The sequence below is a fragment of the Megascapheus bottae genome, chromosome 27, assembly GCF_031878675.1.
Source record: "Megascapheus bottae isolate mThoBot1 chromosome 27, mThoBot2.hap1, whole genome shotgun sequence".
In the NCBI taxonomy this organism is placed as follows: Eukaryota; Metazoa; Chordata; class Mammalia; order Rodentia; family Geomyidae; genus Megascapheus; species Megascapheus bottae.
The window spans coordinates 6,043,659-6,064,130 of NC_143535.1; the positions used below are offsets into that span (position 1 = coordinate 6,043,659).

Genomic DNA, 20,472 nt, shown 5'->3' on the forward strand with positions numbered 1-20,472 from the left:
CTCCACGCTCCCCAACGCCCCCCGCCTCAGCTCCCGTCCCCGGCGCGCCGCCCCGCACACACCTCCCGCGCCGCGCCCCCCGAGGACGCACCTGAGCGGGCGGAGCGGGGGGGAGGGGGCGGCCGGCCGCGGGGGGAGGGGGCGAGCGCGGCCCGCGCGCGCGACACCGCCCACTTCCGGCGGCACGAGCGGAGGGGGCGGGGCTCGCGGGCGACAGGAGAGGCCGCGGCGGCCGCCCGCCGCCCCCGACGGCGCCCCCTAGCGGCGATGGAGGGCACTGCCTCGGTCCCCACCCCCGCGGGATGCCAGGCGAGATCCCAGAAGAGCCAGGGCCGGGGCGCCGGGGCCAGCGGGGTCGCCGGGTCACCCCGAGGACGGAGATCGAGCGGGCGGCGGGAGCCCCTGCGGGAAGGGCACGGCGACCAGAGGGAGGAGACAGAACCACGAGGCGAGCCGCGGCGCCCCTCCGCGGGGACGCCGTGAGGCAGGCGAGCCCTCCTGGAGGGCCCCGGGCGAAGCCCACGCTCCTTCCCGCCCCCCGCGCCCCGGCCGCTGATTGGCTGCGGCCCGGGCGGAAGTGATGCCGCTGTCACTGGCTGCCCGGCTCCCGGGAAGCCGCGAGTTTCCGCAGGGAGGCGGCGGCGACGGCTGCGGGCGGCCGGGTGAGTGGGGGCCGGCGGCGGGGGGAGGCGGCGTCCGGGGCGCCCCGCGTCCCGGCAGGGGGGACCCCAGCGGGACCGGGGCCGGGATTCCAGGACGGGGTGGTCCTGCGGAGGAGAGGGGCTCACTGCCCGGCGGTCGAGCCAGGGGAGGGGGCGTCGGCGACGGGGCCCTGTTCGCCACCCCGTTGCTAGGAGCGCGGTGAAGAGGACGCAGGGACTGTCGCTTGGGGCACAGATTTGAACTCTTAAGGTTCTTTTTCTTTACTTTTTCTTCCTTTTTTTCTTTCTCCCTTCTCGCCTCCTCCTTTTTCTCCTCCTCCTCCTCCTCCTCCTCCTCCTCCTCCTCCTCCTCCTCCTCCTCCTTATTCTTCCTTCGGTCTAGAAGTTGAAAGTTCAGAAAGTTGCGTGTGTGTGTGTGTGTGTGTGTGTGTGTGTGTGTGTGTGTGTGTGTATCCTGAAGCCCGGGTGACACAAGTGCTCTTCTGCGCCTGGGACACAGAGGTCTGGTTTCCGTTTCTTCTGGAGATGTGTGTGGCATCTCCTGAGAACCTGCCTGGATGAGTCTCTGCCTGGCTAATGAGATTCTGGTTTTACCCAGCCTGTGCAAAGAGGCACGGGTCCCCAGAATGTTTGAAGTTAACTCGGCGCCTCAACTGGCTCCCCATCAGACTCAGTGAACAGCAGAGGAGCCCAGCCACCCACTTCCGCCCGGTTGTGTCTCCCCAGTTGCCCATCAATTCTGGCCACCTTTGAGTCTGTCCAACTTAGGTACTTGGGGACCAGGTCTGGAGCTGCATCCTCCTCACTTCTGAGCTCACTTCAAGGGCAGCTCTTTAGTTCTGCTTGGCCCTCATTTCTTCTTCCCTGAGTGCCTACCTGCCCTTTATATCTATCATTTTCTGGCTCTCCACCACAACTCACTCTGCCTTCTGTCTGGGCTTCAAGGAAGTCCATTACGTACATTCCAAGGAAGGCTTTTGATAACAGTTAAACCCTCTGTTGGACCTTTAGGGACCCAAAGGATAAGAAGTTGAGAACCAGGCTGGGTGCAGTGGCTCATGCCCATAATCCTAGCTACTCTGGAGGCTGAGATCTGAGGATCTCCAGTCTAAGCCTGCCCAGGCTTTAAAGAATGTGAGACTCTTATCTCCAATTAACCACTAGAAAATGAGAAGTGTGGCTGAAGTTCTGGGGGTAGGGCAGTAGCCTTGAGCTAAAGAGCTCAGGAACAGCCCTCAGGCCCAGAATTCAAGCCCCAGGACCCCACAGGGGAAAAAAAGGAAGGAAGAAGTTGAGAATTAGAAGAAGAAATGGGGCTTTGGGCTTTTCTGCTGATTTATTCTGTGCTGGATGTGTTCCAGCCTCTGATCTACCTTAAAACCCCTGAAATAATGCTCATCACCAGCCACTTTCTTTGGCCATTGGCCCCCTTCCTGGCTAGCTTCCACGTGTTTGATTTCTCTCATTCTTTGGTCCACAGGTCTACAGCCAGTGTCTAAAGTCAATACTGCTCAGGTGGTGATGCCTTTACTCCAGTTGTACAAAATGAATGTGACGTGGTCAGTCAGACCTGAAGCTCAGCCTCACGGAGAGTCCAGGTGGGAATGGAAGCCCATGGCGTTAGCCCTGAGCACACCCCAACCGACAGGTCAGCTAGGGAAAAATGTATGTTCCCTGTAAAAGGAGGGGGGAACAGGGTCCTGAGGCCACCACTGCTTCGTGGCAGCTTCGTATACTTTGAGCCCTGTGACTGGGAAAAGCAGCTGGACACTGCTGGACTACGTAGGTTGTGGAACTGGCCATCCACTGGGGCTAGTACTCATCTGGTTCTTATCCGCGATGATCAAGAGTAAATGTGAATGAGAAAAACCTCTTTTTGATCAGATGTTTGGCCATTTGAAAGGAGCAGGCTCCAAGGGGCCCTCTCAGATTCTTGCAGCCATGGACACTTTTATCTTTTTTGTCCTCTCCTTTGTCTGCAGCCTGCTGCTCTGATGCCGAGAGGGAGGTGGAAAGTGCCACATTTGGATGCCCCCCTGGGCCTGCCCACCTGTCTCTGGCTGGAATTAGCCGGGCTCTTCTTCATGGTTCCCTGGGTCATGGGCCTGGCAGGGACCGGTGGGCCTGCCACCCAGAGCTCAGGGGGGCTAAGCTGGGCTGTGCATCTGGACAGCCTGGAAGGTGAGCAAGAAGAAGAGAATCTGGCACATCAGGCAAATGCCGTGGCCCAGGCAGCAGGGTTGGTGAATGCTGGGCGCATTGGAGAGCTCCAGGGCCACTTCCTCTTCGTCCAGCCTGCTGGGCAAGGTGAGGTTGTGGAGGCAGAGGCCACACGGCAGCGGGCAGAAGCTGTGCTGGCTGGCCATGCTGCTGTGCGCTGGCATTCCGAGCAGAGACTGCTGAAACGGGCCAAGCGAAGCGTCCACTTCAATGACCCCAAGTTCCCACAGCAGTGGCACCTGGTGAGTCTGCCTCTGTGTGCTCCACTTCCGACAGGCAGCCTCTGCCCCATGTGCTTGTGGCCCTTCCCCGAGTCCCTCTCTGGCTGCCCCTTTGTCTGTGGAGTCACTTCTGTGGGGGCAAGGTATGGTTTGCCCTCTACCTTCCCTATTTCCCACTTCCTGTGGCGCCACACCTGGAATGTGTATGGTGCCACGAGGGAGCCAGGCTCACACCTGTCTCCACACAGTTGCATGTGCCTCTGGGCAAGCTACTTTATCTTCCTGTGCCTCTGTTTCCCCATCTGTACAATTACAATTGTAACAGGAGCTATCTCCTGGTCATGGCAAGGATAAATGAAGTTTTTTATATATATGTGTGTGTGTGTGTGTGTGTGCATGTGTGTGCATGTGTGTGTGTGCACGTGTGCCCGTGTGTGTGTGTACACTTAGAACTTGCCTAGCACCTAGTACGCATTGTTCCATACATGATATCACGTATCATATGCACTCTATTGGTCTACAACCTCTCTCCGGCTCTTCAGTGGAATCTCAGGGTGAGAAGGGCCTGGCTAGCTGCCATTTTCCTATCTCTGGATTCCCACCCCCATCTCACCCACAGAATAACCGACGGAGCCCTGGCAGGGACATTAACGTGACAGGTGTGTGGGAGCGCAACGTCACTGGGCGAGGGGTGACGGTAGTCGTTGTGGACGACGGAGTGGAGCACACCATCCAGGACATTGCACCCAACTACGTGAGTGGGCCAGCATAACCATTCCCTGCCACGTCTCTCTTCCTCATTGCCCCGTTCCTGGATTGTACTGAGCCAAAGCAAACAGCCTGGGAAGTGGAGTAGAATTCTTCCTCCTACAGTGGCACAGAGGGGACCCACCCCCCTGGGAGGGTAATTCCAGGCAATAACTTCCTTCTCCACTCAAGGCTCCCTAGAATAGGTGTGACTCCGTGCCCACAGTCTCCTATCCCAGGCTTCTCACGCGAGGGAACAGTGGACACATTCCTGCTCCAGGCAAGAGCTGTGACCCTTCTCAGTTTTGTCCCAGAACCCTTTGCTTTTACCAAAGAGTAAAAGCCCTGATGGGTGGCACAGGAGTTGCCTTGTTCTGGCTTGGAGTTGAAAACTTCCAGGTGCTCTAGGACCTGACCCCTTTTAACCAGTGAAATGACCTCCTGTCCTCTCCTCATTATTTCAGTGCCCAGAGGGTAGCTATGACCTCAACTCTAATGACCCCGACCCCATGCCCCATCCAGACACAGAGAACGGCAACCACCATGGCACAAGGTGTGCAGGAGAAATCGCTGCTGTGCCCAACAATAGCTTCTGCGCAGTGGGCGTGGCCTATGGGAGCCGCATAGCAGGTACCTCCATAGGCTTCTGTGGGCACAGTGGGTATCACCTCCCCCTCCTCACCCCAACATACATAGCCTAAAGCAACAGGCAGTCTCCTAACAGGACTGATTTTTCACTGCAGTTGTTTATCAAACATGTATTTTAGCAGTAAGCCCTGCTATGTAAAACACATAAAAGCAGAAAAGCTCTTGATGTGGACCAGAGGCCCAAGCCACACCTGTTTACTCTTCCCCCCTCCTCCATTCTGGGCTTTGAATTTAAGGGCCTTGCACCTGCTAGTCTGGTGCTCCACAACTTGCTCTACGTCCTCGGCCCTTTTGGTGTTTTTGTTATCTTTCTGATAAGGTCTTTTTTCTGTCCAAGTACACCTCCCGGGCAAGGCTGAGGTCACAGGTGCATACCCTGCTTACCAGTTAAGCTGGAGCTTGCTTAACCTTTTACCCAAGTGAGGTTTGAACCTTCCAGATTTCTGCCTTCCAGGTAGCTGGCCTTTTTCTCGTCATGGCTGCACCCTTACAATGATCCACGTTACACATGTCTGCATCATATTCATGTTTTTATACTTTATCAAGTGCCTTCTAAATTATTTCTCCCTCCACAGCCCCACCTCTCCTGCCTCCAGTCTTCCTTTCAAGACAGACAAATCCTCCTCTAGAAGTGGTTTATAGTCCCTTCATCTCAGTCTTTTGTCAGTCAAGCAGCAGGCAAAGGGACTGAAAGGGTACCCCCTGTCACGATTCCTAAGGAACACTTGAGAACCTCAGACCCCACAGGTTGGCTGTAATACTCTTATTTTCCAGCAGAGGGCTGCATCCCTCTGTAGATGAGAAGACACAGGGCAGAGTATAGTAAACTTTCAGGGTTAGAGACCATTCTGAAAGCCCCATCTGCCCCTGTGTGGTCACCAGGACACAAACTACTCCATTTTAGGGATAGAAATTAAACAGTACCTGGGAGAACCTGGTCATGAGTACCACTTACTGCACACCTTTTTTTTTTTTTTTTTGAGTCAAGAACTCAAAGACCAAGAGTCAAGATGAAGGCATCTTTACCCTATTCTAGCCAATCTCTTGTTACCAGACTTCCAGCATGACAGAAAGAAACATTTTTTTGACAGATCACACATCTTATATGATGTTAAAACAGGACAGAAGAGTATACAGGGGAGGGGTGAACCTCCTACCTCTAGAGTCCTGGGGCCCCTCATGAGCAGTCATGAGCTGCTGTGCCTCTATGTCTAGGTATTCGGGTACTGGATGGACCGCTCACAGACAGCATGGAGGCTGTGGCATTCAACAAGCACTATCAGATCAATGACATCTACAGCTGCAGGTGAGGCAGAGCTTAGGTTGGCTGGTCCCATGACACGCATGGCACCTGTTCCTCCCCCTAACCAGTAGCCTGAGAAAGAAGAGAGAACTCCTTAGCCTTGGAGCTAAGAACTTACCCAGACTGCGCATGCCCTCAGTCTGCCCCATCATCAAGCCCCCCTAGTAGGCCTCTTAGATCACAGAGAAGTGAGCCTGACCCTCTCTGCCTCTGGGGACATCTCCGACTCCCTAGGACTTGAGGAACAGGCAGGATAAAGTAGCTCTAAGCTGGGGAAATTTCCAGGAAAGGAAGACCCTTAGCACAGACTTAAAAGGGATGAGACCTTGAAACTCAGCTTAGACTAGCAGGCCCTGGGTGGGTAGCCCCAGCCTGGCTCTGCGCTTCTCTATGGGTATTTCTTAACAGCTGGGGCCCAGATGATGACGGGAAGACAGTGGACGGCCCGCACCAACTTGGAAAGGTAACTGGGCCACATAAAGACTCCCGTCCTTAGAAGTACTGAGAGTCAGCCCTCTTCACCACATTCAACTCTCAATGCCCAGCTTAGGCCATTTAGCCCTATTAGAAAGAGGAACCTAGAAAGAAATACCTAGCTGGGTGCAGTGGTACACCCCTGTAATCCCAGTATTTGGGATGTTTGGGCAAGAGTATGTGGGGTTTAAGGCCAGTCATGTTACATAGTAAGATGAAAGTAGAAAGAGAGGCAGACAGAGAAAGAGAGAGGAGGAAGGGAAGAAAGGAGAGAAGAAAGAGGAGCAAAGAGAGGGAAGGAGAACTGAACTTGGGACAGAGGAGGAATGGAAAGAAACTTGGGAGTTCTCATCCTGTGAGGCTTTTTTTCCTTCTCTTCTAGAAGGGGAAGTGAGGTTTTTCTGTGTTCCTTAGGGATCACCCAACATTGTTTTTCTTCCCAGGCTGCCTTGCAGCACGGGGTGATGGCTGGCCGCCAGGGGTTCGGGAGCATCTTCGTGGTGGCTAGTGGGAATGGAGGCCAGCACAACGACAACTGCAACTACGACGGCTATGCCAACTCTATCTACACCGTCACCATAGGTAACGACCTGGGGCTCCGTGTGTGTGTGTGTGTGTGTGTGTGTGTGTGCCCCCACGTGCGTGCCCATGCGCACGTGTGTTGGTGTCCCTATCTTCCACCAGTGTCTCTTTGGGGCTCAGATGCACTGATCTCTGAAGACCCCCAGCATGTCCATGAAAACCTTCGTTGCTCTTCCCTGGAGAGATCATCCCCCTGCCTCTGCTTTGGCCTTTCTTTCATGGGCCACTTGCCTCCTGATTGAAGCACTCCTTCCCTGCCTCCCCATCAACCTAAAGACCCTCCTGTGTTTGCAACTGACTTCTTTCATACCTGCCTCCTTGAGATCCATCCTAGTCATGGGTCCTTAGCTCAGGTGATCACCTGCCTCTCCTCGCTATTGCCCTTCTTGCTCTCTACTCTCCCAGGATGAGGACTTTTCCCTATGGCCCTAATGCCTAGCACACTCTATGACTCACAGTGTCTGCTTCATTCGTGTTTTTTAAAAATGAAGCCAGGCACCTATGGCTCACACCTAAAATCCTAGATACTCAGGAGGTCTGAGTATCAGTTCGTCAGCCCCAGCAGACAAATCGGAGAGATTTTTATCTCCCATTAGTCAGCAAAAACCTGGAAATGATGGGGCTGGGAGTTTGGCCTAGTGGTAGAGTGCTTGCCTAGCATGCATGAAGACCCAGGTTCAATTCCTCAGCACCACATACATAGAAAAAAGCCAGAAGTGGTGCTGAGGCTCAAGTGGTAGAGCTCTAGCCTTGAGAAAGTCCAAGGACAGTGCTCAGACCCTGAGCTCAAGCCCAGGCCTGGCCAAAAAAAGAACAAACAAAAAACTGGAAATGAGGCATGGCTCAAGTGGTTGAGTACTAGCTGTGAGCAAAAAAAAAAAAAGTCAGACAAGAGGGTAAGACCTAGCTGGGCACGGTGGCTCATCCTGAAATCCTAGCTACTCAGAAGGCTTGATCTGAGGATCAAGGTTCAAAGCCAGCCCAGGCACAAAAGGACCTGAGACTCTTATCTCCAGTTAACCTCTAGAAAACAAGAAATGGGGCTTGGCTCAAGGGTAGGGCAGTAGCCTTGAGCTGAAGAGCTCAGGGGCAGTGTCCAGGCCGAGTTCAAGCCCCATGACCCACACACACAAAAAAAGGCAAGATCTAAAGTTCAACCCTAATATTAGCATTAAGTAGGAAGGAAAGAAGGAATGGGGAAGAAGGGAGGGAGGGAAGGTGGAGGGGAGGACAGACACACGAGGTATATTGGTGGGTTTTGCCCTGGAGTCTATGAGAAAAACACTTTAGGGTATACTACTCTCTGCCACTCAAGCCACCCGCTCAGATAAAGGGTGCTCGGGTCATTTCTAAAGCCCAAGATCACCCTCCAGATAACTCAAAGGTATCTCAGGTAGCACGAGGCCCCAGTGCAGGGCCCGTTCTTTATCTGGGCTCCTGTCTCCCTGTGTGGCCAGGTGCCGTGGACGAGGAGGGGAGAATGCCTTTCTACGCAGAGGAGTGTGCCTCCATGCTGGCCGTCACCTTCAGTGGCGGGGACAAGATGCTCCGAAGCATTGTGAGTGCCTCCCCGCCCTCCTCACCCCTGCTCCAGTGGTCAATACTTATCTCAGCCAAATGCAAGTGGCTTACTCATAATTATGCCTACTCAGGAGGCTGAGATCTGAGGATCTCCAAAGCCAGCCTGGGCAGGAAAGTCTGTGAGACTCATCTCTAATTCATCCTCAAAAAAGCTGGAAGTAGAGCTGTGGCTCAAGTGGTAGAGCGCTGGCCTTGAAAAAAAGCATCTCAGGGACAGCACCCAGGCCCTGAGCTGAAGCCCTAGTACTGGCACAAAAAAACAAGATCTTGGGCATCACAAGGTATTTTCCTTGTTCCCAGCTTCCTGTCTCTGCCTAGGCTCCTCTGACCTCGCAGGTCAGTACCCCTTTGAAGGTATTCCACTGAGGAGGAGCTCCTAGGACTCTGAAATCCCATACGTGTGTGAATGTCCATATTCTTAGAGAAAAAAGAGTTGCCTTGATTAAACAGCTTTTTTGCAATATCTTCCTGTGGTAGAATTTGGGCATTCACTACTTTGTGTGGACTTCGATAGAGATCATGGTTGCTTTGCTATCCGATCTTCCATAAATACTGAGTCAGTGGGTCTTCAGGAGTATCTCATGGGCAGGAGAACAAGAGATTCAACGGACAGCTCTTTGCTGCCAGAGATTGGAGCCAGAGAGTGGAGCTTCTCTAATCTATAGAATCTCTTAATGACTAGGGGCATTGCCTGTGGTTGTGGGACAAGACCCTGGGCCATGGTCCTGGACCTTCCTGCCTGTCACAGTGGGAAGTGATGACAGAAAGCTCCAGTCCAGAGCTGGGCTGGCCAGCCGGGGTGGGCATGATCCCGGGGCGGGCTTGGGCGATCTCCCTGGAGCTGCCACAACGAGGCTACTTCGTCTTCCTACAGGGTCAGGCCCATTTTCCAAAACTAAAATTTTGTTATGCCAGTAAATGACTTCTGGTCAACATAGTGTTCCTGGGCTCTGCGCCAGCTCGCCCTTTCTCCCTCCTTCCCAACCCTGGGGAGAAGAGAAAAGTAGTAGACCAGAGAGGGGGTGTGGGGGAAGACAAGAGAGTTTGCAGGCTACCCCATTAGGCCAGGCAGAGTTAGGAGGTTCTGTTTTTCATGCCCCCTAGCAGGGCTCTGGGGACCCAGCCCACCTCTGCCCCAGGCCTAAGAAGGGTCCATAGCACAACATGTTTTATGTAGGCCAGTTCCCATCTTCAGAATGTCTTGCCTTAGAAGCTTCCTGGTTTCAAACAGCCAAGGCAGCAGGGTGAGGCTGTTTCCGAGGGTTGGGGCAGGGGAGGAGGGTGCTTAGACTTCCCACCCTCTGGCTGCCTGGAGAGCCTCCCTAGACTCCCTCAGGGCTGCTGCCTCCATGGCCAAGTTCACAGGCTTCATAGCTGCACAGTAGACTGCCACCATGAGGTCATTGCCTTAACAGGAAAAAATCAATCTGCTCCCTGGCACCAGCCAGGCTCCCGCTCATTGAGACTACAACTTGGAGTGTTTTCCTGTGAATGCGGTGTCTGGGTGAAAATTACATGTCTTGGCAGCCACCCTAACAGCTGGGAGGGAAGCAGTGGAGGAAGGCAGCCTCAGAAAGATGTTGGCACCCTGGTCCCTGACCCAGAAGGGAAGTTAGGAAGAGGTATTCTGGAGTCTGTGTGCCAGTACCAAATGCCTCTGTACAATGAGACAGTTTAGCAGGACCTTCCTCTGCAAAGCCTGTTTTGTTTGGTTTGGTGCTGGTCCTGGGGCTTGAATTCAGGGTCTGGGCGCCATCCCTGAGCTCAAGACAGCACTCTAGAAGCCCTGAGCATGGCCTAATGGTAGAGTGTTTGCCTAATATGTATGAAGCCCTGGGTTCGATTCCTCAGTACCACATACACAGAAAAAGCTGTAAGTGGTGCTGTGGGTCCAGTGGTAGTGCACTCACATTGAGAAAGCCCAAGGATAGTGCTTACGCCCTGAGTTCAAGCCCCCAGGACTGGTAATAAAACAAGAATAGCACTCTACCACTTGAGCCATTGCTCCATTTCCAGCTTTTTGGTAGTTTATTGGAGATAGAGTCCTGTGGAGGGCACTTGGCTAGCAGGTATGAAGCCCTGAGTTCAATTCCTCAGAACCACATAACAGAAAAAGCTGGAAGTAGAGCTCAAGTGGTAGAGTGCTAGCCGTAAACAAAAGAAGCTCAGGGACAGTGCCCAGGCCCTGAGTTCAAGCCCCAGGACTGGGGGGGGGTGGGGGAAAGGGACTGACAGACTTTCCTGCCTGAGCTGGCTTACACCAGCTCTCAGATCTCAGCCTCCTGAGAAAATAGAATTACAGATGTGAGCCACCAGTGCCTGGCTGTGATTGTTTTTGTCGGACAAAGTCTTGTTCTGTAGCCCACAAGGTTTGAGGCTGGCCTCAAGCTCACTGTGTAGCTCAAGCCGACCTCAAACCTGCAGACCTGCCTTAGCCTCCGGGGCGCTAGGATTACAGGAATGCATCACCATACCCAGCTCTTAGCTAAACCTTTGGAGGTATTGAGGGAATATGAAAAGAACTTGAGGCCAGACACTCTTCCCACCCACCTGAGAACCATGGTGGAAAAGAGGGGCTCCTGGAAACTCCACCACGGCCCCAGCGTGCAGGGTAGGCAGCTTGTCCTGTGGATGGCTAGTAGGCTGTGTCCCTGTTTAACCCCTGGGGGTCAACAGGCTCTCTGAGTTTGCACCAGTGTTGTTCCAGCCCATCACTGAACTGCCAAGTTGCATTTTTTTTTTTTTTGGCTGGGGCTATCCTTACCCCCGGACCATGCCCTCGGGTTCGGTGGCAGGAATCAGAGTGTAGGGTGAGAGCAAGAAGAGGCGAGGACTCAAATCTTCATGTATGCCCCACTCCTTCCCACTCTATCCAGTTCATCATGCTGAGGTCTCTGAGGAGGCTAAGGTCGGCAGTTTCGTCAGACTCGCCCCAAGACGAGGCCCCAGCTAGGAGGGCAGGGACTTTGTTTTCCTCTCTCCACAGCAGTTCTGACTCCCCTTTCCACTTCCCAGGTGACCACCGACTGGGACCTCCAGAAGGGCACTGGCTGCACCGAGGGCCACACGGGGACCTCGGCGGCTGCTCCCCTGGCAGCAGGCATGATCGCCCTCATGCTGCAGGTGCGGCCTTGCCTCACATGGCGGGACGTCCAGCACATCATCGTCTTCACAGCCACCCGCGTGAGCACTGCCCCGGCCCGGCCACCCCCAAAATGTCCTGAATGCAGGGTGCCAAGTCCCTTCCAGGGTGGCATGGGTTAAGTCCACATGTGGGGACCCTGTCAAGGCCACCGATCTGCTGGGCACCAGTGGCTCATATCTGAGTAGCTACTCAGGAGCCTGAGACCTGAGAGTCTTGGTTTGAAGCCAGCCTGGGCAGGAAAGTCTATGACATAGACTTTTATCACCTAGGAACTACCATAAAGCCAGAAATAGAGCTATAGCTAAAACCGGAGAGTGCTTGCTGTGAGCAAAAAAGAAAGAAAAGCAAGCTGAGGGACAGTGTTCAGTACCAACACACCCCCACACAGAGCTGAGCTCACTCCTGCCTCTTCTCATACCATCACCCAGCTGGGCCCCTTCCCTTTGGAGCTGGTTCCTCCGGGCTCCTTAGCAGGAAGCAAGCCACTGGGGTGGTGATGTCATGGGACGCCGACCTTTTGTCTCAGCTTCCCCTGGGGAATCCATTCCTAGCAACCTCAGTGGAAGAGCCTGAACAGGATCAGCCAGCAGGCAAGCTGAAAGACTTGTCAGGCTGGCACTGTGGGAAACTCACTATGGCCTGTGTCTTTTCAGTATGAGGATCGCCGGGCGGATTGGCTCACCAACGAGGCGGGCTTCAGCCACAGCCACCAGCATGGCTTCGGCCTGCTCAATGCTTGGAGACTTGTCAACGCAGCCAAGGTGAACAGGTGTTAGCACAGCAGGGTGCCCAGTGTGGCGTGATTGTGGGACACAGCCCAGTGCCTAGGATACTGTGTCTGGCACACTGTAGGCCCTTAATAAATGTTCATTCCATTGGCCTGACCACTCTTACCCTCACCCCAGCTGAGGAAAGCGGAAAGCACTCAAGCTCAGCTCTGTAGTGATTGATACACAGCCTGAGTGCAGTTGGGGCCCTGCAGATTCTGTGCTGGTTTGCGTCTTCCACCCCAGACATGGCCATTTGCTCCACTTCCTTAACCTGGTGACCTCACAAGCATCCAGGTCATCAGCAGGCACCTCAGGGATGAAAATGATGCTACAGAGAAGAAACCTGAGAGCTAGGCTTTGATGATCTCAATGATTCGTGCATGTACACCCTCCATGTGTGCACCCCCTCCAGGCCCCCCACACATGTGCATGCATTTTTGAGAATGTGAGTGTGCTCAGTCTTATTTGTTGATCTTCCACCCCCCTCCTTCCCTTGAACAGATCTGGACATCTGTCCCTTACTTAGCTTCCTACGTCAGCCCCATGCTGAAAGAGAACAAGGCTATTCCGCAGTCCCCCCGCTCGCTGGAGGTCCTGTGGAATGGTAAGTAGTCAGCACAAAGGGTTAATCTTAGATCCGAGGCCTGGGGCGGGTGCTGAGGAAGCCAAGCTCATCCTCTCTGGTCCTCCCCTCCTTCCTTCAGCAGCTGAGCTCCAGCCAAACCTGTAGAGTTTTCTTTGACCATTTTAGGACATGTTACTGCTTCTGACTTGGCTGCTGAACAGGACCTTTCTCCTGTGCTCCTCTAGTGGGAAGGAGCTGTGAGCAACCCACTAGGAAGGCAGGGGGCAGAAGAGGAGGAGGAGGAGGAGTGGAGCTGGAAGCGGTTCCTCTGACTCCTAAGCTAGTCTTGCCACAGTTCTAGCCAGCCTAGTAGCATTTGGATGAAGTAAAGGAGTTGGGGCTTCCTTTCTCCTTTGATCCCTGGGATCATCTCATAGGGAGAGAGGGGACAGAGCCGGATGTCATCTGCCGAGGGTGGGACAGAGGCACGATTAGTCCCTAGACTGTGCTTGCTCCTCCTCTGCCCCCAACTCCATGTTACCCAGGTTGCTAGGAAATCTGAAGCAGTGTGGATCTCTGCTGAGCTTAGGGGTGGAGGCCCTTCGCAGAGAAAAGGGAAGCTGGGTCAGGGCACCTGTGCTAGAGGAGCCCCTTTCTGCACCGTTCGTTGTTGTGTTGTTGTGGGAGTGCTCGCAGTGGAACCCAGGGCTTCCCACATGCTAAGCAGACGCCTCCACTAAGCAACGCCTCAGCCCATCATCCACACATTTCCTGATTTCTGCTCCCCTCAGTCCCTTGGGAGATTTTTCTTTTCCCTCATGAGTACTTTTGACACACAATCTTATTTATTACTTTTTCTGAAGATTGAGGGCTGCTGGGCCCCATATCCACACCAGAACTCAGTCCTTCCTTTTCCTATCTCCCAGGAAGTAGTCAAACCAGAGGTCTGGTAGGGGGAGAAATGGCTGGAACAAGAGAACTTGTATAGGGGGAGAGGCAGCCCCCACTTTCATGTAGGTCCATGTGGGAAGAGTTTATCCCCCAAGCATGTCCAGCCCTTGCCAGTTCTCTTCACGTGGACTGAGACCTGAGGCCCGGTCATTGCCTTTTCTGTGAAAGGAATGCTGTCTTGAAAAGGGCAGAAAACATCAGTTCAGAAACACACCCAGGAATGCAGCTCCCTCCAAAACCCCTGGCTCACACTCCTTCCCAAGGATCTGGTGCCTTTTGACCTTTGCCTCTGTCCTGGGAAGTTGACTTTGAAGATCTGGGGCCTCCCACTCTCCCAGAGAGATTGCCCCCAAGAGCTCAGTCTTCCCTAAGTAGCTAGGAACCCGCAGTTGCTTGTCACTGGAAGCAGCAGGAGGGAGGTTGGTTGTCCCGGGAGTGGGAAGCAGCATGCATAGACGTGGGAATGGCCAGAGAATGTCTTGGCTAGTGGAGTTCTTCACCTGCTGGGAGGACATCAAGCAGGCCTGCCATCCATTTCAGAGGCCAGCAAAGGTGATATCTCTGAGCAGAAGGAACAGATGGGCTGGTCACTGGTAACTCACACTTGTAACCCTAGCTACTTGGGAGGCTGAGATATGCAGATCACAGTTCAAAGCCAGCTTGGGTGGCAAATCCAATTAACCACAAAAAAAAAATCTGGAAGTGGAGCTGTGGTTCAAGTGGTAGAGCACTAACCTTGAGCCCAAGCCATGAGTTCAAGTCCCAAGACCCCCACCCTCCAGCCACACACATTGGTAAGCATCCTTAAGAGAGAAAAGGAGGCAGAACACCTCTAAGACTCGAGGAACAGCATTGTCAAACCCCAGGACTTTTCCATCAGACAGAACTACTCTGGGTCCATGCCACTGTGAGACTGTGGAGCATTTGATATGTCGCCCAGTGTGACTGAGGAACCCAATTTTTATTGTATTTCATTATGACCAAGTAGTTAAGTGCGCTGGCAGCTGCCGTACCAATCAGCACAGCCAAAGAGCAAGCCAGATTTTCATTCTCCCACTGACAGTGTTAGGAGGCAGAGGAGAGGGCACTGGATCCACCATCTCTGCCAGAGGGCAGGAGAGAGTGGGCTGAGAGGGTGAATCTTCTCCACCAGAGAAGATTCTTGATCTCCCACTTGCACCTGCCCTCTGTCCTCTTGTACAGCTTGGGTGTACCAGCAATGGGCTGCCCATGCCCTTCCCCCACTCCACCTTCCACTCCACATGCCCCCCTGCTTGCCTGCTCCTCCCTGCCCTGCTGACTTCCTCCTGTCTTCCAGCTAGAGGTGCTGCGAGGACTAGAAAAGAAAGAAGTTGATAGCATTGCAATCCAAAGCTCATTCCATCTTCACCACTTTCCCTGGCTCTGTGTTTGTGTGTGTAGCTGTGTGCAGACATCACAACCAGAATCCTGTGTTTGCCTCTTCACGGCTGTGTGTACCCCCTTTCCCATCCCTCACCTGGGCATTAATGCCATGTGCGTGGGATTACACATTATCATCGTCATCATCATCATTATTGGGCATAACTTCTTGAAGTCTTTTCCCTTAAGTAGTTTCTGACATGACTTTTGTGCAGTCTCATGTATGGGACTTGAACCACGTTACCTTTGGGCCTGCCATTCCCCCTTTGAGAATCCCCACTGTCAATCAGTCCATTCCCTTCTTCAGTTCATCTCCCTGCTCCGTGCCTTCACCAGTTATGTGTATCACGCATCACGTGAGAGTGGAAGGCAGAGCATGCCTAGCTTAACTACATTCCCAGGGTCTAGTGCGGAGACTGTATTATAGGAGATATTTCAGTTGCTAATTGTTGGATGGACGGATGGATGGATGGATGGATGGATGGATGAATGGATGGATGACCAAACTGGCTCTCAGATTGTATCTTGGCCAGCTAGGCTGTGAGCTCAGTGTCGAAGCAGTGCTGTCATCCACCGCCAGGGCACACAGCCCCAGTTGGCTTCCATGATTGTGGACTTTGTGAACACTGGGGGCAGTGAGGACAAGAGTGTGGGTGGGCTGCTTCCCCAGCTGCCCGGCCTGACTTCCTGTAGTCAGCAGGATGGACCTGGACATGTCGGGGCTGAAGACGCTGGAGCACGTGGCTGTCACCGTCTCTATCAGCCACCCACGACGAGGCAGCTTGGAGCTGACCCTGTTCTGTCCCAGCGGCATGATGTCCCTCATCGGCGCCCCCCGTAGCATGGACTCGTACGTACATCCACCCGTGGCCTTCTGAGCTGGCTGTGCAGCATAGGCCTTAGATTCTGGGTTGGCTTGGACAGTGTGGTCCTGGCTGTCCTTGGCAGCTGAAGCCATTGTTCCCAGGCTTTATTCAGGTTTTGACAGTGGCCCTGCCATCACACTGCCTCCTTTTTAAGAACTCTGTGGAGCAAGGTGTGCCTGTAAATACCTGCAGTCCCAGCCTCGGAAGACGGAGGCAGGAGGACTGCAAGCTGAAGCCAGCCTGGGCTACAGAGCAGACTCAGTTCTTCCAAAACTGAAAAAAAGAAAAAACAAAAAACCTAGCCAGGCTTCAGTGGCTCATACTTATAATCCTAGCTGCACAGGAGGGTAAGATCTAAGGATCACAGATCAAAGCCAGCCTGGGCAGGAAATTCTGTGAGAGTCCAGCTAACCATCAAAAGACTAGAAGTGAAGCTGTGGCTCACAAGTGGCAAAGTGCCAGCCATCCTTGAGTGAAAAAGCTAAGAGACAGTGCCCAGGCCCTGAGTTCAAGCCCCTGTACTAGCACGCATACGTACACACACATACACACACACATAGAGTAGACTTTGCATTCCCCTGTAGTGAAGGAAAAAGTCAGAGCTAGCAAGCACCTGAGAGAGTAAGGATAAACTGAGACCTCTGGGCTCAGGGACTCACAAGCCCAGTGCTCTCTCCATGCCAGGCAATTCCCACTATAACCACCATACACAGTCTCGCTCCTCCTGAGACCCCGGGGGCAAGGCACAGCACCTGGGACCCCCCCGTCACCCTCCCAAATGGCTACAGCTAATTTCATGTTTCTGGGGGATGGGGTTGGCTCCCTACGCTGTGTCGTCTACATTTTCTGCTTGGTTCTGTCCTCAGGGATCCCAATGGCTTCAATGACTGGACCTTCTCCACTGTGCGCTGCTGGGGGGAAAGAGCAAGAGGCGTCTACAGACTTGTAGTCAGGGATGTGGGTAAGCTCCTCTCGTCACCTGCTTCCTCCCCATCTCAGGGACCCCGCAGAAAGCTCCCCAGGAAGAATCCAGAAAATGTGTCCTATCCCAAATAATGGGTTCTGCTCCTGAAATAGGACTGTTTATGTCCTGGCTTTGTCTGTTTTTTTTTTAAACTGAGTTTAAAAAGTTTGAAGTGACTCACGTAAGATCACAGCAGAAATGGAGGCTACATCTACAGTGCATATTAACTGACCAAGGCTCACACCTGTAATCCTAGCTACTCAGGAAGTTGAGATCTGAGTATCGTGGTTTGAAGTCAGCCTAGGCAGGAAAGTCTGTGAGACTCTTATCAACAATTAGCCACCAGAAAACTGGAATTGGCACTGTAGCTCAAAGTGGTATTGGACTAGCCTTGAGCAAAAAAAGCTCAGGGACAGTGCCCAGGCCCAGAGTTCAAGTGCCAGGACTAGCAAAAGAAAAAAGGAAAGAAAGACAGAAAGAAAGACAGATTTGTGGGCCGGGAGTTTGGCCTAGTGGTTAAAGTGTTTGCCTAGCATGCACGAAGACCCGGGTTCGATTCCTCGGTACCACATACATAGAAAAAAGCCAGAAGTGGTGCTGAGGCTCAAGTGGTAGAGCTCTAGCCTTGAGAAAGTCCAAGGACAGTGCTCAGGCCCTGAGCTCAAGCCCAGGACTGGCCAAAAAAAAAAAAAAGATAGATTTGTACCATCAGTGAGGAAATAAGCCTAACTTTCCAATCAGGTGAAGTGTTCACCTGGCCTTCAGTGTGATAGAAAAACTTTTTCCAAGTTGGGCGTAGTGGCTCAAGCCTGTAATCTTAGCTACTCAGGAGGCTGAGATCTGAGGATCAGAGTTCAAAGCCAGCCTAGGCACAAAAGGACCTGAGACTCTTATCTCCAATTTACCTCAAGAAAATGGACGTGGGATTTGACTCTTGGCTCAAGGGAAAGGGAAGGGCGGTAGCCTTGAGCTGTAGAGCTCAGGGATAACACCCAGACCCAGGGTAGGGTAGTAACCTTGAGCTGAAGAGCTGTGGGACAGTGCCTAGGCCCAGATCAAGCCCCATGACCCACAAAAAAAAGAAGAAGAAGAAGAAGAAGAAGAAGAAGAAGAAGAAGAAGAAGAAGAAGAAGAAGAGGAGGAAGAAGAAAATAGACTTTTTCCTTTTCTTTTTCTCTTTGACCCTCATGGGGCACCGCCACCCCACTCGGGGCTTACGGGCCCAGTTAACACAACCATGACCCATGACGGCACAGGGGTCTGGGTCTCCCTGGATGGGCTGGGCGCCAGCTCCGCTGTCCAGTCCAGCTCACAGAACCCCCTACTACCCTAGGAGATGAGCCGCAGCAGGTGGGTGTTCTCCAGCGGTGGCAGCTGACCCTGTATGGCTCCGTGTGGAGCCCTGTGGACATCAGGGACAGGCAGAGGTGCGTGTGGCCGCGCGCGCATGTCGGTGGATGCCCATTAAGGGGTGGGAAAAAGTTCCCCTCAGGAAGCCTGGCTCCCAAGTGCCAGCTCCAGGCCCAAACCAGAGGAACCACAGCCACGGAACCCACACTGTTTGGGCCAGCCTTGCCAAGGGGCCTCTCCCACTCCCCAGTTGATGGTGGGAGGATGGTACGGGTGCCATGGAACCCTTTCTTCTCCACAGGCTGTTAGAAGGTGCCATGAGTGGGAAATACCTGCACGATGGTTTCACTCTACCCTGCCCGCCCGGGCTGAGAATCCCCGAGGAAGACGGCTTTGCCATTACTCCTAACACCCTCAAGGTATTGGCACCAAAAGTCAACCCAGCCCACCCAGCGACAAGATGGCCCCGGGGGATTTAGTCTCTGGTGCTATTTAAAGTGACCTAGGGAGGGAATGGGAGGTTGGGGCCAGTAGTGGCTGGCAGCATTGCTCCCAGCTTGCTAGATGACGCTTCGGGGGCAAGCCCTGGGTGGGTAGGAGGGAAGCGGGGAGCCGGGGGTGGTTGCGGTGGGGGGGGGGAGGCAGTCCAGCAAGGGGAGCTGGAAACAGCCCCTGACCTCGGTGTTTGGCTTTTCTCCCAGACGCTGGTGCTGGTGGGCTGTTTCACCATCTTCTGGACGATTTACTACATGCTGGAGGTGTACTTGAGCCAGAGGAATATGGCTTCCAGCCCTGGCTGCAGGAGCGGACCCTGCCACTGGCCGCCACGAAGCCGGAGACCCAGGGAGGAGGGGACAGAGCTGGAGTCAGTGCCGCTTTGCAACAGCAAGGCTACAGATGACACGGAGATAGAGAGTGGGGGCCTTTGTTCTACCTCCGGCCCCCTCACTCCAGACCTGCTTCATGAAGGGGACAAAAGTGCCCTGGACAGCTCTGGTCAGCACCCACCCCCGGACCTGCTGCATGGAAAGGAGGAACAGATCTGCTGACCCAGGGCCTGGCGTACCCCATGCCAGATGGGCTTGCCTCCCCTCCACTGGAGAAGCCGCTCCCACCAGTGGCAAGCTCCCGGGGAGAAGTTGTGCTTTCTTCCGGAACAGAGGCCTTAACCGAATCCTTTGGCCGCCCTCAGTGAGGGCTGTCTTAATGATGAGTGGCACAGACTGCTGTCCACAGCCCCAGGGCTTCCTGCAGCTGACTGGAAGCTTTGGGTGAAGAAACATTGGATATGGAGGACTGGCACCCACACCTGGCAGGCTTCCATCCCACTCTCTTGGGTGAGGCCAGTGGTCCAGGTCACAAGACCCCAACCCACGTGTAGACTGAGCAGGTCCCGCCAGGCCAGCGGAGCGCAGGGCAGGCACACTAGGGGGTTAGCTGGGGAGAGGGCATGGGGGAGAGGCCAGGACCAGCCCCTGACAGGCTGCTCCTGAAAACAGCTGCCTACAGAATGCTTTCCCACGCTCCTGGTCTGTAACCAACTTGGAACATGCCCCCGCCCCTTCACCATCACCCCTGCCCTTCCTCCTGAATGATGCTCCTGGCACAGCTCCGGAGCCACTTGCCACCCCAGGCTGGTGCTGCCTCACTGAGGTGAGACGAGCAGGTGTGCGGTGTGCATGTGCCTGGAAGCCCCTGCCACCGCAGCCCTGCCACCACCCTGTCTTCCTCTGTAAAGTGCTCAGGGAAATGGCCTTTCCCACCAGGCCAGCTGTCGCTTGATAGCCTGTGACTTTTTCTCCCATTCTTCACCTCCTCTCGTCTTCTGAGCTAATTGATTTGATTTTTTTAATCCCTAAGATTTGATGATTTACTCTTCTGGTGACATTTTCTTGAATTTTTTTTTCTGCACAGCTTTTCCAAAATAAAATCCATCCAAACAATTGCACCATTCCTTGCCTTTCCTTTCTTCAGCCTTCCAAGTTTCATCTACTCTATGGCCTGATCCTCTCGTCCTCTTGG

General features: G+C 53.8%; 1 protein-coding gene across 2 annotated transcripts; it reads left to right on the forward strand.

Annotated features, from left to right (window-relative positions):
* The first annotated feature begins 314 nt into the window (after positions 1-314).
* On the forward strand, positions 315-20,455 carry Pcsk7 (proprotein convertase subtilisin/kexin type 7). Of its 2 annotated transcripts, none has more exons than XM_090319440.1 (17): positions 315-662; positions 2,143-2,260; positions 2,645-3,124; positions 3,723-3,857; positions 4,315-4,480; positions 5,714-5,804; positions 6,210-6,264; positions 6,719-6,857; positions 8,315-8,415; positions 11,454-11,621; positions 12,237-12,344; positions 12,855-12,957; positions 15,964-16,120; positions 17,003-17,097; positions 18,434-18,527; positions 18,752-18,869; positions 19,152-20,455. In XM_090319440.1, exons 3-17 carry the CDS (start codon positions 2,657-2,659, stop codon positions 19,497-19,499), a joined length of 2,346 nt encoding a protein of 781 aa, XP_090175566.1. In that variant the 5' UTR covers positions 315-662; positions 2,143-2,260; positions 2,645-2,656; the 3' UTR covers positions 19,500-20,455. The 2 variants fall into 2 exon arrangements, with proteins under 2 accessions (XP_090175566.1, XP_090175567.1); XM_090319441.1 differs by lacking the exon at positions 315-662 and adding an exon at positions 824-912.
* The last annotated feature ends 17 nt before the right edge of the window (positions 20,456-20,472 follow it).

Coding starts and splice junctions, on each gene's coding strand:
- Pcsk7 (XM_090319440.1), top strand. CDS start 2,657: ATGCCGAGAGGGAGGTGGAAAGTGCCACATTTGGATGCCCCCCTGGGC. Junction 6,265..6,718: donor GCCCGCACCAACTTGGAAAG/GTAACTGGGCCA, acceptor TTTTCTTCCCAG/GCTGCCTTGCAGCACGGGGT. Junction 17,098..18,433: donor ACTTGTAGTCAGGGATGTGG/GTAAGCTCCTCT, acceptor CTACTACCCTAG/GAGATGAGCCGCAGCAGGTG.